General features: G+C 38.1%; 1 protein-coding gene across 1 annotated transcript in view; it reads left to right on the plus strand.

Moving 5' to 3' along the window:
* The window catches only part of Lonp2 (lon peptidase 2, peroxisomal), a 117,620-nt gene that overhangs the window by 19,015 nt on the left and 72,124 nt on the right, over nt 1–26,481 (plus strand). The window contains exons 3-4 of the mRNA XM_077792922.1: nt 24,423–24,554; nt 26,083–26,205. Of these exons, the coding sequence (XP_077649048.1) occupies nt 24,423–24,554; nt 26,083–26,205 (255 nt within the window). The remainder of the gene's footprint in view (nt 1–24,422; nt 24,555–26,082; nt 26,206–26,481) is intronic.

A 26,481-nucleotide genomic window follows, 5' to 3' on the forward strand; every position in this document is an offset into this window, starting at 1 on the left:
AGTTCAGAGTAATTATTGAACCCCATTCTCCCAGGGAGAGCGGCCAAATTTAGATGGCGGGTGCTGGGCCAACTAGATGTAATTTAGTAAAACCCTCCTCCAGGTTTTCCTCACCTTCTGACTGAGTCCCCTCAGATTGTGACTCTTTTTCATTTGTATCTTTCTGTCCATCTTGTTCCTTTCCAGTTTGAATCTGCCTCACCAAATCCGATGGGAGATAGTTTCTTTTCTGGAACATGCCCCTTGGTGCTCCTCTAAGCTCCTGGTTCTGACCCGCTCAGTGGAGACTAAACTTTTGATTTCAGGTTTTGCCCCTGTGTTTTTGAGCTGTAGACTGAGCAAAAATTGACTCCGTCCTCAGTCCTGTCTCAGAAAGAGAGAACTGCTTGGAAGCAGTCTTGGGCCGTTTCTTCTGCTCCAAACTTCTAACAGCTCTCTGAAGCCCTTTCAGCAGGTCCTTGGTGGACCATTGGTCCTGTTCTAGATCACCAAAAAGACACATTTCTAAAGCAGTCCAGACCTTCTGAACATTCTCTATTGTACTTTTAGACAACTTGGCAGAGAGGCAGCCTTTATATAATTTTCTACCTAGTTTCTCCCAAGTATGTAAATCCCATGAGTCTTGCTGACAAAGTGGGCACACCTCACTAACTGTTTTCAGGAGCTGAGCTAGCTGGGCCCTTCTGACTTGTTTTCTTCTTTGGTTGATTATTGTCTCTAAATTGTTAAATACATTGCTTTATCTGAAGACATGGAATTGCCCATGATAATTCTTTGACGGTCCTAGCTCTGAATGTCTGCTTCCTCTGTGATCCCCAAAGAATCACGGTTCACTAAATTTCTATAGGGCTCTCTCTCAATCAACCTGGAAATTCACACACCCACCCCAGCAGTCCCTGTTTCTGGGCACCACGTGCTGCTCCGGACCCACAGAGGCAGCTGAACTTGGTTGCTCCTGTGAATTTCCAGGGACACCAAATAAAACACAGACAAACGCTTTACCTTTAAACAAGCTTTAGGATGGCTCCTCCGCTCTCAGCCTCAAGCTCCCCAAATGGGAGAGCAAGGAATAGTCACGAGAGGATAGAGAGAGAGAGAGAGCAAGCAAGAGAGAGTGTGGCATGCACACACGCGTGCGTGAGCACATTCAGAAGTCGGCTTTTATTGGGGGAACCCTACTTAGAAAATTTCATCCAAAAAAGATAAGAAGGGACGGAGTTACAAGGGACATGTGAGTGTAATTCAACCCAAAGGCTGTAGGGTGACATCTGCATCTGAAGAGCATCCTCAAACATCCGGGACCAGGGCATTGTCCAGGTCACTACAAGATGTAGTGATGGTCAAAGCCTCTCCACTCTGGGATAGAAAACGTGAATCATTCAGAGTGGCTAGTTTTTAATACCACTAACAGAGTATAAGTGTTCCTTTACCCCGTACCCTCACCAGTTTTAAATTTTTGTATTTTTAATGATTGGCATTCTAACTGGAGTAAGATGAAATCTCAGTGTAGTTTTGATTTGTATTTCCCTGATTGCTAAAGATGTTGGACATTTTTTCATATATTTGTTGGATCATATATTCTTCGAATAGTGATAATTTAACTTCTTCCTTTGCTGTTTGTATTATTATTATTTATACTATTAAAAATAATATTATTTTTATTTCCTTCTCTTGCCTTATCGCTTTGGCTAAGCTTTCAAGTACTGGTTAATCCCTGTCTTCTTCCTGATTTCAAAGGAAATGCTTTCAGTTTTTTTCCCATTTGATATTATCTTACCTTTGGGTTTTTCATATAGAACCTTTATGATGTCAAGTTAAGTTCCTTCTATTCCTAATTTCTTTGTTGTTTTTTACATAATTGGGTGTTATATTTTGTCAAAGGCTTTTTCTGCATCTTTTGAGATGATCATGTCTATTTGTCCTTGATTCTGTTTATGTGATGAATTATATCTATTGATTTACATATGTTGAACCATCCTTGCATCCCTGGAATGAAACCAACTTGGTCATAATGTACTGTCTTCCTAACACATTTTTCATATGAATTACTAATATTTTTAAAGGTTTTTGCATCTGTGTTTATCGGGGTATTGGTCTATAGTTTTCTTTCTGTGATATGTCCTTATCTAGTTTTGGTATCAGGGTGTTACTGGCTTCATAGAATGATTTTGTGAGTGCCTCCCAAGTGACCTTCTTTGTCTCTTCTTGCCGCAGTCTGGCTGGGCACGAATAACCGAGCCACCACAAAGCCTTGTAGGTTCAAACAGCAACTACTTTATTTCAGCTCTCACCGGCACGCTTTTCCACCAACGCCACCCACGTGGCCCTTCCAGCAAACCCCCACACCGGAAATCCCTCCTCTGGCACTTCCCCAACGAATGGGAACTCTCCGGGAATCCCCACGAGAACTCTAAAGTAGTGCAAGAACTCCAAAGTAGCGGGCGCCCGAGGCAGCAAGAGCCGCCCCATTGCCCGACAGTAAAGGTCAAATATACAATACAATCAATCCAGCATCAAAGCAATTATATATAGCTTAACTCAAATCATCATCTCAATGGTTCGCTGGCAAATGCCAGGTGTCATTCTGACTGGCCGTGGCTCTCAACATCTCCCCCCTTCTGTTTAATTAAACAACAAGCAATGTGGCTTAGGGACCGTGCCTGTTAGGTTGTCCAATACTACATATGGTCCTTACCCATCATCGGATGAGCTGACCTCAAGGCGTTATCCTCCTGTCTTATGTTGGTACCACTGCAATTGGATCTTACCCATCACTGACTACTGGTCCAGCATACAGCCATACTTGTGGATAGGCCTATGCACCAGTGGGGAGGTGAGGTTCTTTGCCTCACCTCTGTTGGCCCCCAAATTTGGCCTTTGTCAGTGGGGGGGATGAGGTTCTTTGCCTCACCACTGTTGGCCCCCAAATTTGGCCTTGGTGCCAGTGTGGGGGGGTGAGGTTCTTTGCCTCACCTCTGTTGGCCCCCAAATTTGGCCTTGGTGCCTGTGGGGGGGTGAGGTTCTTTGCCTCACCTCTGTTGGCCCCCAAATTTGGCCTTGGTACCAGTGGGGGGGTGAGGTTCTTTGCCTCACCTCTGTTGGCCCCCAAATTTGGCCTTGGTGCCAGTGGGGGGGGTGAGGTTCTTTGCCTCACCTCTGTTGGCCCCCAAATTTGGCCTTCATGCCAGTGGGGGGGGGTGAGGTTCTTTGCCTCACCTCTGTTGGCCCCCAAATTTGGCCTTGGTGCCAGCAGAAGGGAGGAGGATGCAAAATGCCACGACACCAAGCCAAATGACAGCTCTTTTTGGAAAAATTGTACCACGGGTGACACCATCAGCAAAGATACTCCAGCACTACCACAATTCGCTGCACCAACAGATAGTTCACAATGCATACAAGTGATACATAGTCCAGGCAAGTTCTGCAAGCAGTTCAGAGCAGAGGAATCTATTAATATGTTCATTTCCTCCCAAAGTAAATCGACTTCTTGATTGAGCATCACTTGTTGAGTTACATTATTCATTGATGCATCAGTTTATACAGTTTTTTGTGATAGCTATCGCAGAAGCTGTAGTTTGCTTTTATCTTTGTCTTCACCGGCACTGGGATGACAATAGGAATTCTGGCAATGATGGCTAAAAAAAAATTATGTAACATTCAGCAGGCACTAAAAGAAAGCAATTTTCTAAACAATTTAGTATCCTGAATAGAATTAGATATAATGAAAAGGAAAGGTGAAAGTAAACAAACAGATCTGTTAACCTCCTTATTTGTTCATATATTAAAACAATCCTCAACAGCTGTTTACCCAATTTAAATTAAACCATATAAATCACGTGAATAAAAAAAATATTTGGATCCATTTGAGTGCTCCTCATATATGATATATGGACATACGCACATACAGACATACAACACAAAACACAAATGTGCACACATAATATACAACACATAAGACAATAGTAAAGGCCTTGTAGCTTTACACAGGTGAAATCTCCATTGCAATGTTTAAAAACTCCACAGTTGATCAAAAATAGAACTTATGAGAAAAACATTAACCGAGGTCTGTATGAGCTCAAAAAATAAAATAGAACTTCATGATGTGGGAAAAGGCAATAATAAAATAGATATTGAAAATGGCATCCTGGTTACCACCTGGGTTTGACTCTTCTTTGGATATCCCATCCTTTTTCTTGTAACTTGCATAATGGGTCTGAAGGTATTCCCACAAGCAAGCCCCAAAGTTTTTTTACATTTGAAATAGGCTTTAATGGTGTTCATTATTCATTAGCCTCCAGGTGTGGGAGAACCACTGTTGCAGATGTAAGAATAGCCAAGCTGGAGCTCTGGATATCAGCTGTTATGGATTTCAGTCAAATCATCTTCTTTTTGGTCTGTAGAAATCGCTTTCGTTAGTCTCTCTGGAATCCAAATCGGCTGCTGTTCTCCCTGTGGAAACACACAAACAGAAGCCCAACTCCAGACAATCACTGGGTCAGGACCTTTCCATTGTCCTGTTAAAATATCCTTCCAAAATACCTTAGGCTTGTGTATATTTTTTGGACACATATGCCTTTCCGCAGCACTAAGTCCTGATGAATCCAAATTTAAAAAGTTTAGAGTAAAAAGCGTTATTTTAAGTTTATCTTTGGAGGATATATACCCCTTTCCAATTCCCTCTTTTTGCTTTAATAAGTACATTTTAATAGTTTGATGAGCTCTTTCAATTATGCCTTGTCCCTGTGGATTGTATGGGATTCCTGTTATATGTGTAATGCCAAATGATGAGCAAAATTGTTTAAAAGAGGTAGAAGTATAACCAGGACCATTATCTGTTTTTTAACTATTTTGGAATGCCCACAGTGGCAAAATTTTGTAAGCAATGAGCTGTAATATCTTTAGTTTTTTCTCCGGCATGAAGGGAGCCCATCAAAAATCCGGAAGAAGTATCAACTATAACATGCAAATATTTTAATTTTCCAAATTCTGGCAAGTATGATGTCCATCTGCCAAATATGGTTAGGTATCAGTCCTCTAGGATTGACTCCAAGATTACTTGTGGTAAAAAGGTCACACAATTTTGACATTGTTTTATTTTTTGTCTAGCTTGTTCCTTAGTTATTTTAAAATGCTTTTGTACAGTATTAGCATTGACATGGAATCTTTTGTGAAAATTTATAGCTTCTTCTATTATAGAGAAAATATGTATGTCATGTGTAGTTCTATCTGCTAAATCATTGCCCTAACTAAGGGCTCCAGGCAATCCTGTATGTGCCCTGATATGTCCTATAAAGAATGGATCTTTTCTGTCCCAGATTAGACTTTGTATAGTGGAAAACAAAGAGAAAACAGTAGAGGAAGGCGAAATCCTACCAGCATCTTCAAGGGATACTGTAGCATTAAATATATACTGACTATCAGAAAATAAATTAAATACAGAATCTTTAAACATCACAAAAGCTTGTACTACAGCATTAAGCTCTACCTTTTGAGCTGATTGTTTGGGTACTAAAAATGTAAAAGTTTGATCAGGGGTAACTACTGCTGCTGTACCATTATTAGACCCATCAGTGAATATATTTGGAACATTCATGATAGGTGTTTTTCTTGTCATTTTTGGAAAAACTACAGTATGCGAAGACCAAAAAGACAACAAAGGATTAGATGGTAAGTGATTATCAAATCAAACATTAAATTTACACATGATTATTGCCCAAGTATTTAACTCATTAGCTAACTCATCAATTTGATCCATAGTATATGGACTAATAATTTTATTGGGAGAAATTCCAAACACTCCCTTTGCTGCTTTTATTCCTTTGAGTATTAATTGTCCTACAGCCTCAGGATACCTAGTAAGAATAGTGTTAGGAGAATAAGGTAAATGTATCCACAATAATGAACCTTCTTGCCAAAATAATCCTGTAGGAATATTTTTTGTTGGTATTACAATAAATAATAAAGGCAAACTTATATCAATTCTATCCAAATACATATATTTCATATATGTTTCAGTAATTTTTAATGCCTTTCTTGCTTCAGGTGTTAACATGCGGGGTGAATTTGGATCTGATGGACCCTCTAGGATATCAAATAAAGGTCCCAACTTTCCTGTTGGTATGCCTAGATAAGGCCTTATCCAATTTATGTCTCCTAATAACTTTTGAAAGTCGTTAAAGTGATTTGAGTTGATCTACTCGTATCTGAATTTTTGGTGGATGGACCATGGTTTAGGATAATAGAATTCCTAAATAATTAATTGGAAAATTTAATTGTACTTTATCTATTGCTATCTCTAGATTATAATTTTTTAATAAATTTGTAAGTGTGGCATAACATTCTAGCAATGTGTTTTTATCTTTATGTGCTAATAATACACCATCCATATAGTGAAATATTTGTAGTTCAGAATTTTGATTTCTAAGTGTCTGGATTGCTTTGTTAACATAAATTTGACACATAGTTGGACTGTTAGCCATCCCTTGAGGGAGTACTTTCCATTCATATCTCTGATTGGGACCTTCATTTTTTAGTGCAGGGATAGTAAATGCAAAATGTGGACTATCCTCAGGATGAATTGGAATTGAAAAAAAACAATCTTTAATATCTATAGCTAAAATATACCAGGTTTTTGGCAAAGCAGACAATTGAGGAGTCCCCAATTGAGCAGGTCCCATAATAACCATCTCATTATTTATGGCTCTTAAATCTTGCATTTAGTCAGGGGCCAATGAGGAACGTACTGGTCTTTCTGATTTCCAAGTAATCTTTATTGTCTCAGTGACCCCTTCTGAAAACCCAGTCCATGTCTATTTATTCCTTGATCTATTTGAATTGGTGTTGATATACTTTGTTCTTGTTCTCCTAATCTTTTTTCTTTCTTAAAACCTTGTATAGCTCTAATAGTGGGCGCATTTGGATTGATGTTATTTGTTAATGTCAAACCTAATTGATCTAGGACATCTCATCCCCATAAATTTATAGGAAGATGATCCAATACATATGGCTGTATAGTTCCTTCACATCCTTTAGGATCCTTCCAATCTAATACCCTTGCACTTCTATGGGGATTAGTCACCACTCCTAGGCCTTGAAACATTTGAGTGGCTTGTTGTAATGGCCAATGTTTTGGCCATTCTTGATGAGATATGATGCTAAGGTCTGCACCTGTATCAAGTAGCCCATTAAATTCATGTCCTTGAATATTTAGTTTTAGCATGGGGCAAGAATCTAAATTTAAAGACAGCATAGCCCAATCTACACCTGTGGAGCCTAATCCCCTGGAACCTCTTTGTACAGTATGGCTGGAAAATTTATCATGCAGGCTGGATATTATTAATAACTGTGCTATTCTATCTCCTGGTGAAATTACTGATATTACCCCTTAGAGAACTGGCTATAATTTTTATTTCACCTTCATAATCAGGATCAATTACCCCAGGACTTATCATAAGTCCTTTTAGTGTAGAAGAACTGCGTCCCAATAATAAGCCTACTGTTCCTTGGGGAAGAGGTCCTTTTACTCCTGTGGGAATGATTTGAACTCCCATCTCTGGAGTTAGTACTGCTCTGGCGGAGGTGCAGATGTCCAACCCTGCGCTCCCTCTGGTTTGTCTGATGAGGGATCTAATGGATAATGTTTCCTGGGCACTACCCTGATGGTGTTGCTGGGTTCCTCCATTGCCCCATATATTTGTGGTTGTGGGCCCTGGAGCATTGGGCCCCCCGTCCATTTTTTGGCAATGGAGCCCGATGGTTTTCTCCACGATATTGTGGGTAAACACCTGGTCCTTGTCCGTTTTTTGATAACGGAGTATCCTCTATGGTGGTTTGGTGGCCTGTATGGGGAGCCTTCCCGGAGAGTTCCCATTGGTTGTTTGAGAATGGCATTCATTAGCCCAATGTCTCCCTCTATGGCATCTTGGGAAATACCTGGTGTTCTACTTCTTTGATACCTAGTTTTGTTAAACCCTCCTCCTATGGGGCAACTCCTTTTAAAATGACCTGTTTGTTCACAAATGTAGCATGTTTTTGGCCTGGCATATAAAGCCTTTTGTATTGCAGCTGCCAAGACTTGCCCTTGTTCATTAATGTCTCTACATAATTTAATATATGTGTTTAAATCTTCATGTTTCCATGGTCTAATGGCTTCCTTGCACCATCTATTCGCTTGCTCAAAGGCTAGCTGTTTAATTAATGGCATTGCTTGCTCTGTATCCCCAAAAACTCTGGTAGCTGTTTGGATAAGCCTATCTACAAATTCAGGGAAAGGTTCATTAGCTCCTTGTATTACCTTAAATAATTGACCACGTAAATCTCCATGTCCTTGTAAAGTCTTCCATGCCCTAACTGCATCTGCAGCAATTTGTGAGTATATGGCAGGATCATATGTAATTTTTTGCAGCTGACCCTCATAAGGTCCTTTTTCTAACAACATATCTAGATTTCTCTGAGGATAATCAGCTGCTGCATTTCGCCTAGCTGTCTCTGTGCAAAATTCCTCATTGGCAACCTTCCGTAACAGGTATTGTCCTCCATTTAGCAGAGTTTTACACATACTAGTCCAATCTGCTAGTGTCATGTTCAACTTGGTAATGGATTCGACCAAGCTTATAGTGAAGGGTGCTTGAGGACCATAGGTTATTACAGCCTCTTTTAGTTGCTTCACTGTTTTGAAATCTAAAATATGGTGATTTTACTGCTCTCCTGCCACCTCAAATACAGGGCATGCTAATCTTTGAGGTCCTGTCTCAGGATCCCATCTATCAACTACGGGGGTTGAGGGCCACTCAGCATATGTTGTCTTCATAGGCGGAGCTGTTGGTTGGACACTCATGCCCTCTGGTGATAGAAAGGTGTTAGTAGCAGCCTCCTGTTGTAACTTTTCCCCTGATCGCTTTTTCTGCTCTAAACTTTCTTCCCCTTTCTGACTATCTCTAGAGGCCTCCTCTTTTTCCTGATCTAATATGTCTTCTACCATAATCTGAACTGAAATCTTTGGACTAGGCAAACAAAATCGTATCATCATCCACAATGGCAATGTGCCAACTGGCAGAGTTCCTGAGTTTTTCTTTTCCCTGTCCCTTAAATCTTCTCCATGATGGTCCCATTGTGATATATTCAACAACTCCTCCTTAAAAAGCCATGGGCTACATTTTTGTATGGTATCAACATATGCCCTGACTGTTTATGGTTTTACTGGGATGCCTCCTTCCTCTAACAATTTACTTAACATTGTTTTGGTTTGTTTTTTGCTAATTTCTGACCCCATATTTCTGCTACAAGGATAACGCAACTCAAACAGATAACTCAAAACAAAACCGAAGCAAAACGAAACAAAAACGGAACAAAAAATCGTTGTGTCCATTTTCCTATTTTTTTAAAAATTTTTATTGTTGGTTGTTCAAAACATTACATAGTTCTTGACATATCATATTTCACACTTTGATTCAAGTGGGTTATGAACTCCCATTTTTACCCCGTATACAGATTGTAGAATTGCATCTGTTACACATCCACTGTTTCACATATTGTCATACTAGTGTCTGTTATATTCTGTTGCCTTTCCTATCCTCCACTATCCCCCCTCCCTTCCCCTCCCCTCCCATCTTCTCTCTCTACCCCATCTACTGTAATTCATTTCTCCCCCTTGTTTTTTATCCCTTTCCCCTCACTTCCTCTTGTATGTAATTTTGTATAACTATGAGGGTCTCCTTCCATTTCCATGCAATTTCCCTTCTCTCTCCCTTTCCCTCCCACCTCTCGTCCCTGTTTAATATTAATCTTCTTCTCATGCTCTTCCTCCCTACTCTGTTCTTAGTTGCTCTCCTTATATCAAAGAAAACATTTGGCATTTGTTTTTTAGGGATTGGCTAGCTTCACTTAGCATAATCTGCTCTAATGCCATCCATTTCCCTGCAAATTCCATGATTTTGTCATTTTTTAATGCAGAGTAATACTCCATTGTATATAAATGCCACATTTTTTTTATCCATTCATCTATTGAAGGGCATCTAGGTTGGTTCCACAGTGTAGCTATTGTGAATTGTGCTGCTATGAACATTGATGTAGCAGTGTCCCTGTAGTATGCTCTTTTTAGGTCTTTTGGGACTAGACCGAGAAAGGGAAAACTGGGTCAAATGGTGGTTCCATTCCCAGCTTTCCAAGAAATCTCCATACTGATTTCCAAATTGGCCACACCATTTTGCAGTCCCACCAGCAATGTACAAGTGTACCCTTTTCCCCACATCCTCGCCAGCACTTGTTGTTGTTTGACTTCATAATGGCTGCCAATCCTACTGGAGTGAGATGGTATCTTAGGGTGGTTTTGATTTGCATTTCTCTGACTGCTAGAGATGGTGAGCATTTTTTCATGTACTTGTTGATTGATTGTATGTCCTCCTCTGAGAAGTGTGTGTTCAGGCCCTTGGCCCATTTGTTGATTGGGTTATTTGTTATCTTATGGTTTAATTTTTTGAGTTCTTTGTATACTCTGGATATTAGGGCTCTATCTGAAGTGTGTGGAGTAAAGATTTGTTCCCAGGATGTAGGCTCCCTGTTTACCTCTCTTATTGTTTCTCTTGCTGAGAAAAAACTTTTTAGTTTGAGTAAGTCCCATTTGTTGATTCTAGTTATTAACTCTTGTGCTATGGGTGTCCTATTGAGGAATTTGGAGCCCGACCCCACAGTATGTAGATCGGAGCCAACTTTTTCTTTTATCAGACACAGTGTCTGTGATTTGATATCAAGCTCCTTGATCCATTTTGAGTTAACTTTTGTGCATGGCGAGAGAAAGGGATTCAGTTTCATTTTGTTGCATATGGATTTCCAGTTTTCCCAGCATCATTTGTTGAAGATGCTATCCTTCCTCCATTGCATGCTTTTAGCCCCTTTATCAAATATAAGATAGTTGTAATTTTGTGGATTGGTCTCTGTGTCCTCTATTCTGTACCATTGGTCCACCCGCCTGTTTTGGTACCAGTACCATGCTGTTTTTGTTACTATTGCTCTGTAGTATAGTTTGAAGTCTGGTATCGCTATACCGCCTGATTCACACTTCCTGCTTAGAGTTGTTTTTGCTATTCTGGGTCTTTTATTTTTCCATATGAATTTCATGATTGCTTTTTCTATTTCTACAAGAAATGCCGTTGGGATTTTGATTGGCATTGCATTAAACCTGTAGAGATCTTTGGGTAATATCGCCATTTTGATGATGTTAGTTCTGCCTATCCATGAACAGGGTATATTTTTCCATCTTCTAAGATCTTCTTCTATTTCTCTCTTTAGGGTTCTGTATTTTTCATTGAATAAATCTTTCACCTCTTTTGTTAGGTTGATTCCCAAGTTTTTTTTTTTTTGAGGATATTGTGAATGGAGTGTTTTTCCTCATTTCCATTTCAGAAGATTTGTCCCTGATATACAGGAATGCCTTTGATTTATGTGTGTTGATTTTATATCTTGCCACTTTGCTGAATTTATTTATTAGCTCTAATAGTTTCTTTGTAGACCCTTTTGGGTCTGCTAGGTATAGAATCATGTCAACTGCAAATAGTGATAATTTAAGTTCTTCTTTTCCTATTTTTATGCCTTTAATTTCTTTCATCTGTCTAATTGCTCTGGCCAGTGTTTCGAGAACTATGTTGAACAGAAGTGGTGAGAGAGGGCATCCCTGTCTTGTTCAAGATTTTAGAGGGAATGCCTTCAATTTTTCTCCATTCAGAATGATGCTAGCCTGAGGCTTAGCATAGATAGCTTTCACAATATTGAGGTATGATCCAGTTATCCCTAATTTTTCTAGAGTTTTGAACATGAAGGGATGCTGTACTTTGTCGAATGCTTTTTCTGCATCTATCGAGATGATCATATGGTTCTTATCTTTAAGTCTATTGATGTGGTGAATAACATTTATTGATTTCCATATATTGAACCAGCCTTGCATCCCAGGGATGAATCCTACTTGATCATGGTGCACAATTTTTTTTGATGTTTTTGTATCCGATTCGTCAGAATTTTATTGAGGGTTTTTGTATCTAGGTTCATTAGAGATATTGGTCTGTAATTTTCTTTCTTTGAAGTGTCTTTGTCTGGTTTCGGAATCAGGGTGATGTTGGCCTCGTAGAATGAATTTGGAAGTTCTCCCTCTTTTTCTATTTCCTGAAATAGCTTGAAAAGTATTGGTATTAGTTCTTCTTTAAAGGTTTTGTAAAACTCTGCTGTATACCCATCCAGTCCTGGGCTTTTCTTAGTTGGTAGTCTTTTGATGGCTTCTTCTATTCCTCAATTGATATTTTTCTGTTTAGGTTGTCTATATCCTCCTGACTCAATCTGGGCAGATCATATGACTTAAGAAATTTATTGATGCCTTCACTATCTTCTATTTTATTGGAGTATAAGGATTCAAAATAATTTCTAATTATCTTTTGTATTTCTGAAGTGTCTGTTGTGATATTGCCTCTTTCATCCCGTATGCTAGTAATTTGAGTTCTCTCTCTTCTTCTCTTCATTAGCATGGCTAAGGGTCTGTCGATCTTATTTATGTTTTCAAAGAACCAACTTTTAGTTTTGTCAATTTTTTCAATTGTTTCTTTTGTTTGGATTTCATTGATTTCAGCTCTGATTTTAATTATTTCTTGCCTTCTACTTCTTTTGCTGTTGTTTTGCTCTTCTTTTTCTAGGATTTTGAGATGAAGTGTGAGATCATTTATTTGTTGGTTTTTTCTTTTTTTAAGGAATGAACTCCAAGCAATGAATTTTCCTCTTAGAACTGCTTTCAATGTGTCCCATAGATTCCGATATGTTGTGTCTGTGTTTTCATTTAACTCTAGGAAGTTTTTAATTTCCTCCTTGATGTCTTCTATAACCCATTGATCATTAAGTACCCTATTGTTCATTCTCCAAGTGATGCATGATTTTTCCTTCCTTCTTTTATCATTGATTTCCAGTTTCATTCCATTATGATCAGATAAGATGCATGGTATTATCTCTACTCCTTTATAATGTCTAAGAGTTGTCCTGTGACATAATATATGATCTATTTTTGAGAAGGATCCATGTGCTGCTGAGAAAAAAAGTGTAACTGCTTGATGTTGAGTGGTATATTCTATATATGTCAATTCAGTCTAGGTTATTAATTGTATTATTGAGTTCTATAGTTTCTTTATTCAACTTTTGTTTGGAAGATCTGTCCAGTGGTGAGAGAGGTGTGTTGAAGTCTCCCATAATTACTTTTTTCTAGAATTTTTGGCATATTCTACCATGCCCAACTGTACTTCAACTTTTTCATGCACAAAACACTGCTGTGATATGAACAGGGCAAATAATTTCCCTATTTTATATTATAAAAAGTCATAGATAGAACTCAGATGGAAAAATAAGTAAAAAGTCAAACACAGGTCCAAACCTGTGAAATATTTAAACTCTGCTCTTTTTTTTTATTGTTGGTCGTTCAAAACATTACATAGTTCTTAATATATCATATGTCACAGTTTGATTCAAGTGGGTTATGAACTCCCAATTTTACCCCGTATACAGATTACTGTATCACATCAGTTACACTTCCATTGATTTACATATTGCCATTCTAGTGTCTGATGTATTCTGCTTTCTATCCCATAATTATTGTATGGTGGTCTATTAGACTCTTGAGCTTGAGAAGAGTTTGTTTGATGAACATAGCTGCACCATTGTTTGGGGCATATATATTTATGATTGTTATGTCTTGTTGGTGTATGGTTCCCTTGAGCAGTATGTAGTGTCCCTCTTTATCCCTTTTGATTAACTTTGGCTTGAAATCTATTTTATTTGATATGAGTATGGACACTCCTGCTTGTTTCTGATGTCCATATGAGTGTTATGATTTTTCCTAACCTTTCACCTTTAGTCTATCTATGTCTTTTCCTATCAAATGTGTCTCTTGTAGGCAGCATATTGTTGGATCTTTTTTTTTTTGATCCATTCTACTAGCCTGTGTCTCTTAATTGGTGAGTTTAAGCCATTAACATATAGGGTTATTATTGAGATATGGGTTGTTCTTCCAGCCATATTTGTTTATTTATGTTACTCAACATGGTTTGTTTTTCCTCTTTGATTATTTTTTCCTTTACTGTACTACCTCTCACTGTTGGTTTTCATTGTTATTTTCCATTTCCTCTTCCTGTAATGTTTTGCCAAGGATGTTTTGAAGAGATGGTTTTCTAGCTGCAAATTCTTTTAACTTTTGTTTATCGTGGAAGGTGTTAATTTCATCTTCCATCCTGAAGCTTAATTTCGCTGGATACACAATTCTTGGTTGGAACCCATTTTCTTTCAGCGTTTGAAATATGTTGTTCTAGGATCTTCTAGTTTTCAGAGTCTGTGTTGAAAGATCAGCTGTTATCCTGATTGGTTTACCCCTAAATGTAATCTGCTTCCTTTCTCTTGTAGCTTTTAAAATTCTCTCCTTATTCTGTATGTTGGGCATCTTCATTATAATGTGTCTAGGTGTGTATCTCTTATGATTTTGCACATTTGGCATTTTTAGGCTTCTAGGATTTGGGATTCTGTCTCATTCTTCAAGTCTGGGAAGTTTTCTCGTATTATTTCATTGAACAGATTGCTCATTCCTTTGGTTTGGACCTCTATACCTTCCTGTATCCCAATGACTCTTTAAGTTTGGTCTCTTTATGTTATCCCATATTTCTTGGATGTTCTGCTCATGGTTTTTTAACAGTTTCACTGAGCTGTCTGTGTTCTTTTCAAGTTGAAATACTTTGTCTTCATTGTCTGATGTTCTATCTTCTAAGTGTTCTACTCTGCTGGTAGTATTCTCATTTGAGTTTTTAATTTGGTTTATTGCTTCCTGCATTTCTAGGATTTCTGTTTGTTTGTTTTTTATAACCTCTATCTCCCTGTATAGTTGATCTTTTGCTTCTTGGATTTTTTTATGTAATTCATTGTCGAAGTGATCTTTCATTGTCTGATTTTGCTGTCTAATGTCTTCCTTGAGACTCCAGATCATCTGAAGCATGTATATCCTGAATTCTTTATCTGACATTCCATCTGCTGCAGATATTACCTCTTCTAACGTTGAGTTGACCTGCATTGCTTCTGGTCCTTTCTTTCCATGTCTTTTCATACTGCTCGAGTTTCTTTCTGCTTGGTGAAACTGTTGTGTTATTGAATTTTCCCCCTATATATTTATATTGCTCTTGTATAGTTGCAAAGTCTTCCTTTTGTGGAGAAAGACAATGTTAACAGTTCTCAATATCAATAGTACATCATCTAAGCACACGTTTTCCTTTTTACTACATTTATAGCTAGACTGTATGTCTACAAATGTTGGTTTCGATTATCGTTTACAAATATAGTCATTAGTTTCATGAAAGGCATACCATTTCTGGTAGCTTGAAGAAAACTGGATTTCAGGTGTAGGATGATATGTTTATGGGGAAAGGAGTGAGGGTATGGGGTTAATATAACTTAGTATCTTTGGAGAGCTCTAACCAATAGATGGGTAATTTGTGGAAGAATGTATAGATTCAAATTCCTATCTGTATTTATAAGATTACCCTACTTATGAATAGTAAAATTTAGGGGATTGCAAGTGGGATAGAGGGAGTAAGAGGGAGGAAAACAGATAACAAGGAAAGGGAGAGAAAAAAGAGAGCGGAAAAAAGAAAATACGAGAAAAAAGAAAAGGAATAAAAAGGGGAAAGGGAGGTGGGGCATATGCAATTCCTCTATAGTATATTATTCTGGTGATTTAGTTGTTAAAGACCTTTTTCGTGTTCAATTTTTGGTTTCACATATGTTGAGGTTGTGAAGACCCGAGGTGGAAGAGTAGAGGAGACTGGGTGAATGGCTGAAAAGACAGAGAGGAGAGAAAAAGAAAGAAAAAAAGAAAAAAAAATGTCTCTCAGAACTCTGTTTTCATTTCTTACAGTTGGTGGCGTTGTCTATTCCTAGCTTGAGTCTCTGGGTTCAGGATGGTGGTGGTAGTCAGTATGAGAGGACTTGAGCTTCCACCTGTGGCCTCTCTACTCTTATTCTCTGAGATGTAAACCAGGTGCCTGATCTGCTGCAGAACCACACTGGTATCCACGCCAGTCAACCGGTTGGTGGGTTTTAAGGGTTGGTGGGATTTTCCAAGATGAGTTTCATCAGTTTTTCTCATAAGGTGTTTGATGAGGTGGGGGTGTTGGGGAAACCTTATGTTTGTCAAGAGCTCGGTCAGGTGACTGCACGGGCGGGTGGCAGGGCCCCTCCTCCAGTTGGAGTGGTCTGTCTACCTCACCGGCGGGAGGCTGGGCTCCTCCAACTGGGGAGGTCTGTCTACCGCTCAGGTGAGTTGCTGGTCCTGTTCTCCAGGTCGCAGGTCTGCCTACTGTGCAGGTGCAGGTGGTGCCTGGGCCCCTTCTCCGGGACACACTGCCTGCCTACCTTGCAGGCGGCCGCTGGGCCCCTCCTCCAATAGGGGTGATCTGTCTCCCACGCCAGCGGGCCGCTGGGCCTGTTCTCCAGGTAGCAGGTCTGCCTACCATGCAGGCGGGGGCGGAGGCTGGGCCCTTCCTCCAATTGGGGTGATCTGTCTACCATGCCGGCGGGCCGCTGGGCCCCTTCTCTGGGATGTGTGGTCTGCCTACCTTGCAGGCTGCGGCTGGGCCCCTCGTCCAATAGGGGTGATCTGTCTACCTCACGGGGGATGGGGGGAACCACTGGGCCTGTTCTCCAGGTTGTAGGTCTGCCTACCTTGCAGGCGGGGGCAGCGGCTGTGCTCCTCCTCCATTTGGGGTGATCTGTCTATCATGCCAGCAATTTTCCTATTTTTTTGAAATGTATATTCGTGGTCTATCCCTATCTCTTCCTCAGGGCCGAACAACTTTAAACCTTGAGCCAACCATTTTTCCCAGTTTGCCTGAGAAAGTTCTAGGGATGGGCAGCTTGAAACAAAACCAAAACAAATCAAAACAAGAACACATTGGTTTTTGAAATGGTCACCCTTTCTCTCGCCTTCCCTCAGGGGCGAGCAATTTCATTTACCTCCGAGCTTCAGGCGTTCCCCCGCATGGACCACCAAAATGCTTCAGTCTGGCTAGGCACGAATAATCTGCCTTGTTGAATGTGAGAATAGCTACTTCTACTTGCTTTTGGTCTTTATTTGCATTGAATATCTTTTTCTGTTCTTTTACTTTTATCCTGTGGCTGTCTTTGCTTGTAAGATGAGTCTCTTGCAAATAACATATAGTTGGGTCTTTTTTGGGGAGTAGGGGGAGGTACTAAAGATTGAGCCCCATGGTGCTTAATTATGGAGCCACATCCTTAGCCCTTTTTATTTTTTATTTTGAGACAGGATCTTGCTAAGTTGCTTAGGGTCTCTCTAAGTTTCTTAGAATAACTGGAGAAACATTGACATTAGTTCTTCTTTAAAGATCTGATAGAATTCAACTGGGAATTCATCTGGTTCTGGGCTTTACTGCTTCAATCTTATTGTTGGTCTATTTAGGTTTCCTATAACTTCTTGGTTTGGTTTTGGTAGGTTGTTTGTTTCTAGAAACTTGTCCATTTCTTCTAGATTTTCCAATTCATTGGAATATAAATTTTCAAAGTTGTTCTTAATGATCCTCTGGATTTCCATGATGCCTGTGGTGATAGTCTTTATTAATTTCACATTGATCTTAATTATTTCCTTCCTTCTACTGATTTTGGAGCTGTTTTGTTCTATTTTTCTGGGACCTTGAGATGCAACATTAGGTAGTTTATGTAGGATCTTTCAGATTTTTTTTTAATATTCACACTTATAGCTGTGAACTTTTCTCATAGAACCATCTTTATAGTGTCCCAGATATTGTGATATTTTGTATCTCTATTCTTGTTTGATTTTAGGAATTTTAAATTTTCTCCTCTTCTATTCTTTGTGATTCATTCATCATTCAAAAGTGTAGTGTTCAGTCTCCATGTGTTTAATTTCTGTGGTTTTTCTTGCTGTTAATTTCTAATTTCCATTATGATCTGATAAGATGCAAGGGATCATATCAATTTTTTTTATATTTGCTAAGACTTTCTTTGTGTCCTAAAATATGATCTATTTTGGAAAAAGTTACATGAGCATCTGAGAAGGAAATGAATTTGGCTATATTTTATTTTATGTGGTTCTGAGGATCGAATCCAGTGCCTCACATGTGCCAGGCAAGTGCTCTACCACTAAGCTCCAGCCCCAGTCCCTGATTTAACACATTTTTTTTTAATGTGTGAAGAGTGTTTACTGGTTTTATGTCCATGTAAACTATCCATTGGTAAGAGAGATGTGTTGAAATCACCTAGTATTATTGTATTGGGGCTTGTCATATCAAGTAGTGTCTTTTTTCTTCCTGTAATTAGGTGCACTGACATTTCAGGCATAAATATTATCATTATACCTCCTAGTTGAATTTTTCCCAGTATACAGTGACCTTCTTTGTCTCTTCCAATGAATTTTGACATGAAGTCAGTTGAATGTGAGAGTAGCTACTTCTACTTGCTTTTGGTCTTTATTTGCATTGAATATCTTTTTCTGTTCTTTTACTTTTATCCTGTGGCTATCTTTGCTTGTAAGATGAGTCTCTTGCAAATAATATATAGTTGGGTCTTTTTGGGGGAGTGGGGAGGTACTAAAAATTGAACCCCTTGGTGCTTAACTATGGAGCCACATCCTTAGCCCTTTTTATTTTTTATTTTGAGACAGGGACTTGCTAAGTTGCTTAGAGTCTCTTTAAGTTGCTGAGGCTGGCTTTGAATTTATGATCCTCCTGCTTCAGCCTTCTGAGATACTTCGAGAACAGGCATGTGCCACCACACTTGAGTGGGTCTCTGCCAATATATATTGTTTAATTGAAGAGTTAAGACTATCTACAGTGTTACTATAGAGAGACATTTATTACTTCCTGCCATCTTGATTTATTTCTAATGTTTAATTCAGTTCTAATTCTCATTTGTTTAGCTACTTTTCTAATGTGATTTATCCATTTGGGGGCACTGAAGTTTGTTTTTAACTTTTGTGTATAGTATTTCTTTAGGTTTTTTTCTGTAGTTCTGACTTAGTAGTCATGAATTCTTTTATTATATTTTTATTTTGGGAGACCTTTATTTCTTCTTCAATTCTGAAGGGTAGCTTTGCTGGATATAGCAATCTTGGTTGGGGTAGTTTTTTGTTTTTTTGTTTACTACCAGGGCTTGGAGTACATCCTTCCAAACCTTCCTGACTTTTAGAATCTCTAATGAGAAATTATGTTTGACTTACCTCTAAATGTGACTTGATGTTTTCCTTGTTCTGTGTGGGGCACTTTTTTCAACATTTTTTAATTGATCCATTATAATTGTATATAACAATGGGATTTGTTGTTATATATTAGTACATGGAATTATATAACGATATTTTAATTATAATGTGTTATAGAGATATTCTTTTTTGATTTTTATCTATGAATGTCTCCTGTATCTGGGTGCCCATATCATTCCCAGGTTTAAAAATTTCTCTGAAATTATTTCACTGAAGAGATTATCCATGCTCTTAGCTTGTGTCTTGGATCCCTCTTCAGTTTCAATGATTCTTAGTTTTGGTCTTTTATTGTTGTCCCAGATTGCTTGCATCTTCTGATCTCAATTCCTTATTTTCCTTTCTTTATTGTGGACTGAGTTTTCCAGTAAATATATAGTTTGTGTTCAGTGCGTATGTCTTCTATGTGATCCTATTTATTGGTGAAATTTTTTTAATATTTATTTTTTAGTTTTAGGTGGACACAACATCTTTATTTTATTTTTATGTGGTGCTGAGGATCAAACCCAGTGCTTCATTCATGCTAGGAGAGCACTCTGCCACTGAGCCACAACCCCAGCCCCTATTGGTGAAATTTTTAACTGAATTTTTTATTTGATTTATTGAGGATTTCCAGGATTTCTGTTTGGTTCTTTTTCAGAATATCTGTTTATTGTCTTTTGTCAAAATTATAACTAATTTTATGTATTTTTCAACTGGGTCCTTTCTTTTTAAATTTTTTTTTGTAGTTGTAGATGGACAATATGCCTTTATTTTATTTCTTTTTATTTTTAAGTGGTGCTGAGGATCAAATCCAGTGCCTCACATGTACTAGGAAAGTGCTCTGCCACTGAGCTATCACCCTAGCCCTGGATCTTTTCTTGATACCTCTTCTCCTTTACTTTCTGTGTTTTCTCTTAGTCCATTCCTTAGATCTTTTAGTTTATTGATGATTTTAACCATCAACTTTTTAAATTCTTTGTCTGTGATTTCATCCACATTAAAGTCTATGGATTCAGTTATTGAGGGGTTATAGATTTTTGGAGGTGTCTTGTTGGCCTGTTCCCTCATGTTATCTGAGATCCTGTTTTTGCACATCTGTTGAGTTGAATTCCTCTTCCTATTTTATGTTAGGGTTCTTTAGTGAGTAGTTATTTCTTAATAATAATCCCTGGGCTGGGGATATATCTTAGCTTCAGCACATCTGATCAGTGTAATCAAAGTGTTAATTTCAACCACCAGTACCTCTTTGAAAGGAAAGAACAACCTCTATTAGCAATAGTAATTTAAGAGCAAACCATATATCAACATATACTATATAATCTATTATTACTGTTTATCACTATAACTTTTGGGGGGAATATCGGTGAGAAATTGATTTAGAATAGGCTGAAAAGATTAAGCATTAAAGATAGTATATTAAATAGCATTGGAAGAAAAAATAAGAAAATTTTTAAAATAGAGCAAAAAAATGAAAACAAAGAAAAATGGGTAGAAGAGAGCAGGGAGTCAGAAGTTAAAATAAGTAAGGATGAAGGAGAATACAAGGGAATGAGATGGGAGAGAAGAAAAGAGGTATCAAGAAAGGATCCAGTTGACAAAATACATAAAAATTAGTTGTAATGTTGACAAAATACAAAATGTGGGGAGACACTAGGAATTTTCAAGCAGTTCATACAATATTTGTCCTATAGAAAAAGTTTTTTTTCCTCATTGAGATTTTTGAAATGGAGGTCTTTCTTTCTAGGCTTTGATTTTAGACTCTCCTAAGAGGAAGCTTCTGAGGGGCCGGTATCCTGGTGCTTATTCCCAGCTCTGACCCAGACCAGTGGAACTTGTTAGAGAAGTCTCTATGCTGATCTCTACCCTTTCCTTTCCTGTCTGCCTTTGTTGTGTCTTGTTCTAAGAGTCTCTCTGTATGGGAGCTAGGGGGAAGCTCTGTGTGTGGGATGATCCGTCTATCCCTAGTCCCTTCTGGACTTGAAGGAGGTGTTCACCACTCTCTCTCTCTCTGACCCTGATTAATCTCAGTCCCCTCCGAATTCCTGCACCCTCTCATATTAACCATGTTACTTCTCCCAGAGCTCATACCATCAGTTTCAAATTTACATGCCCTTTGTTTTTCTCTCCTCTGCATGGCTGGAGCTGTAGTGGTCCTGAGTTTTTGCCAGTCTGTGTTGTCATCTCTTCTCTATGCCCAGACTGAGTTGCAGCATAGGCGCTCACCAATCTAGTGAAAATTAGAGCCTCAGTGGCTCATTGGTCATGAGTATTCAGAAACAATTGTACCAAGGAAACAGTTGGGGGTGGGGGAGAGAAATAAAGAAAAGGGAAAAATTAGAGTTCAATATGAAATTGAAGACCAACTTCAGGGATTTTGGTTTGAAACTTGAAAAGTTCAAGCAATTCTTTTTGAATTGTTGTGGGTTCCCCCTTTTAACCATCTCCACTGGATTAGAAGAGTAGGAAGATGTGCTGGGGGCTTTACTCCATGCAAGTTCACCTATTTTTAAGCTTATTTTCTGCTCAGAATGTGACTGTGCTGGACATTGGTATCTGCTTTTCTTAAACTTGATGGGAGAAATTTTTTCATCCCTTTGGAAGGAAGTTTCCCCTCCTCCACTGAGCCACCACTCAACAGACCCTCCTGTCATGTGTTGCTTTCATTAATTCTCTTTCTCTTCTAGAAACTGATAGTTTTGGTTTTCACTTGTTTGCTATCTCTGGTGAAGACTGGCTTGTCTACTGGCATTTTCCAAGTTCCTAGATCTGTTTGCAGCTGCAGAATTTCTATTTTAATTCAGTCTTGGGGAGCTCCCACCATATTATGGGTTTGTCTGATCCACTATCTTTGAGTTTCCTCACTTTTTTCCCCATTTCAACTTATCCTGCTCACTGATCTTTTGTTTCTTCAAACAGAACAAACAAAAGCAAAAATAGTTTGGCACATGTCTTTTCCTTGAGCAAGACTTTAATGGCCATTGGTGAAGTTTAAATTTCTTGGTATATGTTAAGGCACTTTTCAATTTGTGTTAGGCCAATCTATCTTGCCTTAACTCTGGTTACTCCATTTAGTCCCATAGTTTTAGCCACACTGAATATCAAGAAACCTCACCTCCTATTATTTCATTTTTCTGTAATTTTACATTTTTTTCCTCTGCTGTGAGTTGTCCTGATTTATGCTTTCTCAATTCCTGTAGGCTACTAGTGTTCCTTTCTCTGTGACTTCTCAGTCCATTATGCATGTCTTTTAATATAATGCTTATCACATTATATTGAAATGTATCTTGTATATTGGTTTGCCTTACCAGATTTGAATTCCCCTCTTCTTTGGCTGTCCTATTCTGAGCAGCTTTAACTGTCCTATTCTAAGTAGCATATTGTATCTGGCAAATAATTTCTACTCAGTAAAAATTAGGAAATGGGTTTTCACTGTTTTATTTTCTTGGGATGTATTTCTAGGAGCATAGGTTTCAGATTTTATTATCTACTTCTTCTACCTAAATAGCTTCATCATAATTATACTTTCATTACATTGATTCTAGGCCATAATGGACAGTTCCCTATATTACAGTGTTTTCAGGGTTGTTTGATTACTACTAGACTGTGAAAAATTACTAGAGTTGACTAAGTGTTTGTGAATTAGTTCATTGTGAATTAGTCAGTATGAACTAAGTTTTGCTATGTGAATTCCAAAATGTCAGTCACAAAGCATAAGGTATATTTCTTCCTTAAGCTTCATGCCTAAAACTAGTAGGCATGGCAATCCACCTGTTGGAAATGTGTCTAATCCCTTGATGGCTTGTAATGCTTCTTCCCCAAGGAACTTTTGCATCCCTCACGTTTTCAAGGACCCACCTGAGACTTATAGCCATATCTATGTTTAAAGGAGATGAGAAAGAAGAGGCCTACATGTGCCCAGAAAAGAAGGGGAATCTTTGTCAGTACTGCTAAAAACTATCACATAAAACCTTGTCCTGAGCTTAATTCAAGGTCATAGAATGGAAGCTTTCTTTTTCCCCTAAAAATCATTCAGTCCATGATCAAATTCTAGTTTATCCAAATGTTATATTAAAAATCATTATGGCCGATACATATGTATAAAGGAATTTTATTCATCCATGTAGAAAAATGAAATTATGGCAGGAAAATGAATGGAACTAGAAACCATCATGTTAAGCGAAATAGGTCAAACTCCGAAGGTAAGGTTTTCTCTCATATGTGGAAACTAGAGAGAAAAAAAGGAAAACAAAGGTGGGGGTGATCTCCTAAAAATCAAAGGGAAATCAGTGGAGGGAAGGAATAAAGGGATGGGAAGGAAGGAAGGAAGGAAGGAAGGAAGGAAGGAAGGAAGGAAGGAAGGAAGGGAGGGAGGGAGGAAGGGAGGAAGGGGGGAAGTGCTGGGGAGGGATATTAACCAAATCATACTATTATATTATGTATATGTACAGATATGTAACAACAAATCCCACCATTATGTACAACTATAATGCCCTGATAAAAAAATGTGGAAGTTCAAGGCCAACCTCAGCAACTTAGTGAGACCCTGTCATAAAATAAAAAGGGCTGTGGATATAACTGTGGATATAACTCAGTGAGAAAGCACCCCTTGGTTTAATCCCCAGTACCGAACAAACAAACAACAACAACACAACAACAACAACAAAAAAAAAGAAAAAACAAAGGTCCATGATGTCTGCAACTTATTTGTAGATGTTTAGTAATAATAATTGTGGGTGAGTGTGTGCAGAGAGAATGCCACGAATTGCTAAGAATTGGTGAATCTAAGAGAAGAATATACAGGAGTTCATCTTACCATTCTTGCAATTTTTTATAAATTTGAATTTTCTCCAAGATAAAGTAAAAAATAAAATCATAGCACACATTCACAGAGCCCCTTTTAAACATTAATATTAAGCTTTTGCCCAGAAGGAACTTTTGCATCCCTCTTGCTTTTGAGCCATTTTTGCTTTTCATTTTGAGTGTGTGGCATTCTTTTCCTCTGAGATCTGTGAAATGCCTGCCCTGTGTAAATCAATCATTGTTTCCAAAGAAAAGTGAGGCCTAAACATTAAAACTTTATGAAAGTCTGATTTTTTTTAATTCACAAATAATGCCAGATTTCATTAAAAGACTTCTTTTCTCTCCCTTCTAGTTGGTTGAAATGTTGGATATGTCTGTCCCTGCAGTTGCTAAATTGAGACGTCTTTTAGATAGTCTTCCAAGGGAAGCTTTGCCAGACATTCTCACTTCAATTATTCGAACAAGCAACAAAGAGAAACTTCAGGTATGGGGTGTTTCCTTCTTGAATGCCAGGTTGCAATGTTGCTCTTCATTTGAATCTAGATTATGAGTAGTTAAATTTTCATCTTCAAGAAAGAGATACTGGTGACTCAAGAAAGTAGTTAAAATGCTTTTGTACTTAAATTGACTTTCAAAAGTAGTTGTTTTATATTTTTAAACAATTGCACAAAGTGTGGAAGAAGTTGATTAAAGCAAAGAATTATTTAAAAAGTAAACATTTATTATAAATATGTAAAAATGCTTTGCCACATTATTTTCTAAATATGTGGAGACTTTCTCACTGTATGGACCTGTTATATTAGAATACATCTTGATTTTTCTTATATAAATCACTCATAGGATGTATTATCTTTGATATTCAGTTACTATTTCTTTAAAATGAGTTTTGAAGATACTCGAAAAATAATCTAAGTGTAGAGTTCTAGATTTGCATGATTTAATCCTCAAGCTATAAAACTCTTTGAGTTTTCCTTGCACACTTTTTTTTATGTATTTAAAGTATTTTTACTGTATTTAGAGTATTTTTATTATATTTTAGAATATTGTTGCTAGTTTTTTTAATAGTCTGTTTTATTGAATATTCTTAGAACACTTGTTATTTTTTATTGAACACTCTTTCTTTTATTAACTTTACTTAGTACATAAATGCAACAATTATAATAGCAAGTACAACTAATAAAAACTGGTTGATGGTAGACACAGAGTGCTGGGTGGGAGCAGGAAAGTTCAGGATTACTGAGGAGTCACTTGACTGTAGGAATTAGCAAGCATGTTGTCCTGAGGGACTGGAGAGTGGCTGCTATTTCAATAGATCATTGTGTAGTTGGTTAAGAATGCCACTATTCTCTTGTGTGTAAAAATTTAATATTTTGAACCTAGAATTTTTTGAGGTCCAAAATGTAAACACATTCTTGTCTAAGAGAATAATTCCCAGAAAGAGTTGACATTGAACATGCGTTTGGTTCTTGATCTTAGAATATGGCTCCATTTTTAAATGAAAAACCAAGATTTTTTTGTTCGTATCTTTTTTTTAGGATTCTCATATTCATGTCAAATAGCCTGGCTGATTAATGTAGTTAATTTGGCTGTGTTAGTAACGGAACAGCTCTAATTACTGATAGGAATGGGTAAGGGATGTTTTTGTTTTTGGTGGGGTGAACATACTCTGGAGGTGGGCCAGACAGGCCCCATCACAAAACCCCTTAGAGAATGTAGAGAAAGAAGAGGAGGCTACAGTTGGAAGATGGTCGTGACAACCTATGAGCTCAGAGGTGCAGGCTTGGGTTGGGGAATAAGGCCAGAGACCACACAGCTGGCCATGGAGCTGACCCCAAGAAGACCCTCCCAGCCTCCTAATGTCACCCTGATAGGACCATAAGAGCACACTACCAGGTGGATTCCATTTTGTTTTGTTTTGATTTTTGCTCAGCTACCTAAGTCATAACTGACTGTCTGTATTGGAGCATGTGTTTCAGAAAAAGAAGTATTATTAAATGACTCCCATTTTCTAGATTTTAGATGCTGTTAGCCTAGAGGAGCGATTCAAGATGACCATACCATTGCTTGTCAGGCAAATTGAAGGTCTGAAATTGCTTCAGAAAACCAGAAAACCCAAGCAAGATGATGATAAGCGGGTAAACATATCTTTTATTCTATTTTGTTTGGTTTTATGTGGAAATTTAATGTTAGCTTTTTAAAAAAAGAAAAACTTGAAAGCCAGCTGTGCATCTGTAGTCTCTGAGACAAGGAAGATCCCTTGAATCCAGGAGTTGGAGGCTGGTCTGGGCAATAGAGGAAGACCCTGTCACAAGAAACAAAAAAAGAGGGTTAGGGGACTGGGGATGTAGCTTAGTGGTAGAGTGATTACCTAACATGCACACTTGGGGAGAAGAAAGAACAATGAAGAAAAA

Source organism: Urocitellus parryii, chromosome 15, assembly GCF_045843805.1.
Source record: "Urocitellus parryii isolate mUroPar1 chromosome 15, mUroPar1.hap1, whole genome shotgun sequence".
Taxonomy (NCBI): domain Eukaryota; kingdom Metazoa; phylum Chordata; class Mammalia; order Rodentia; family Sciuridae; genus Urocitellus; species Urocitellus parryii.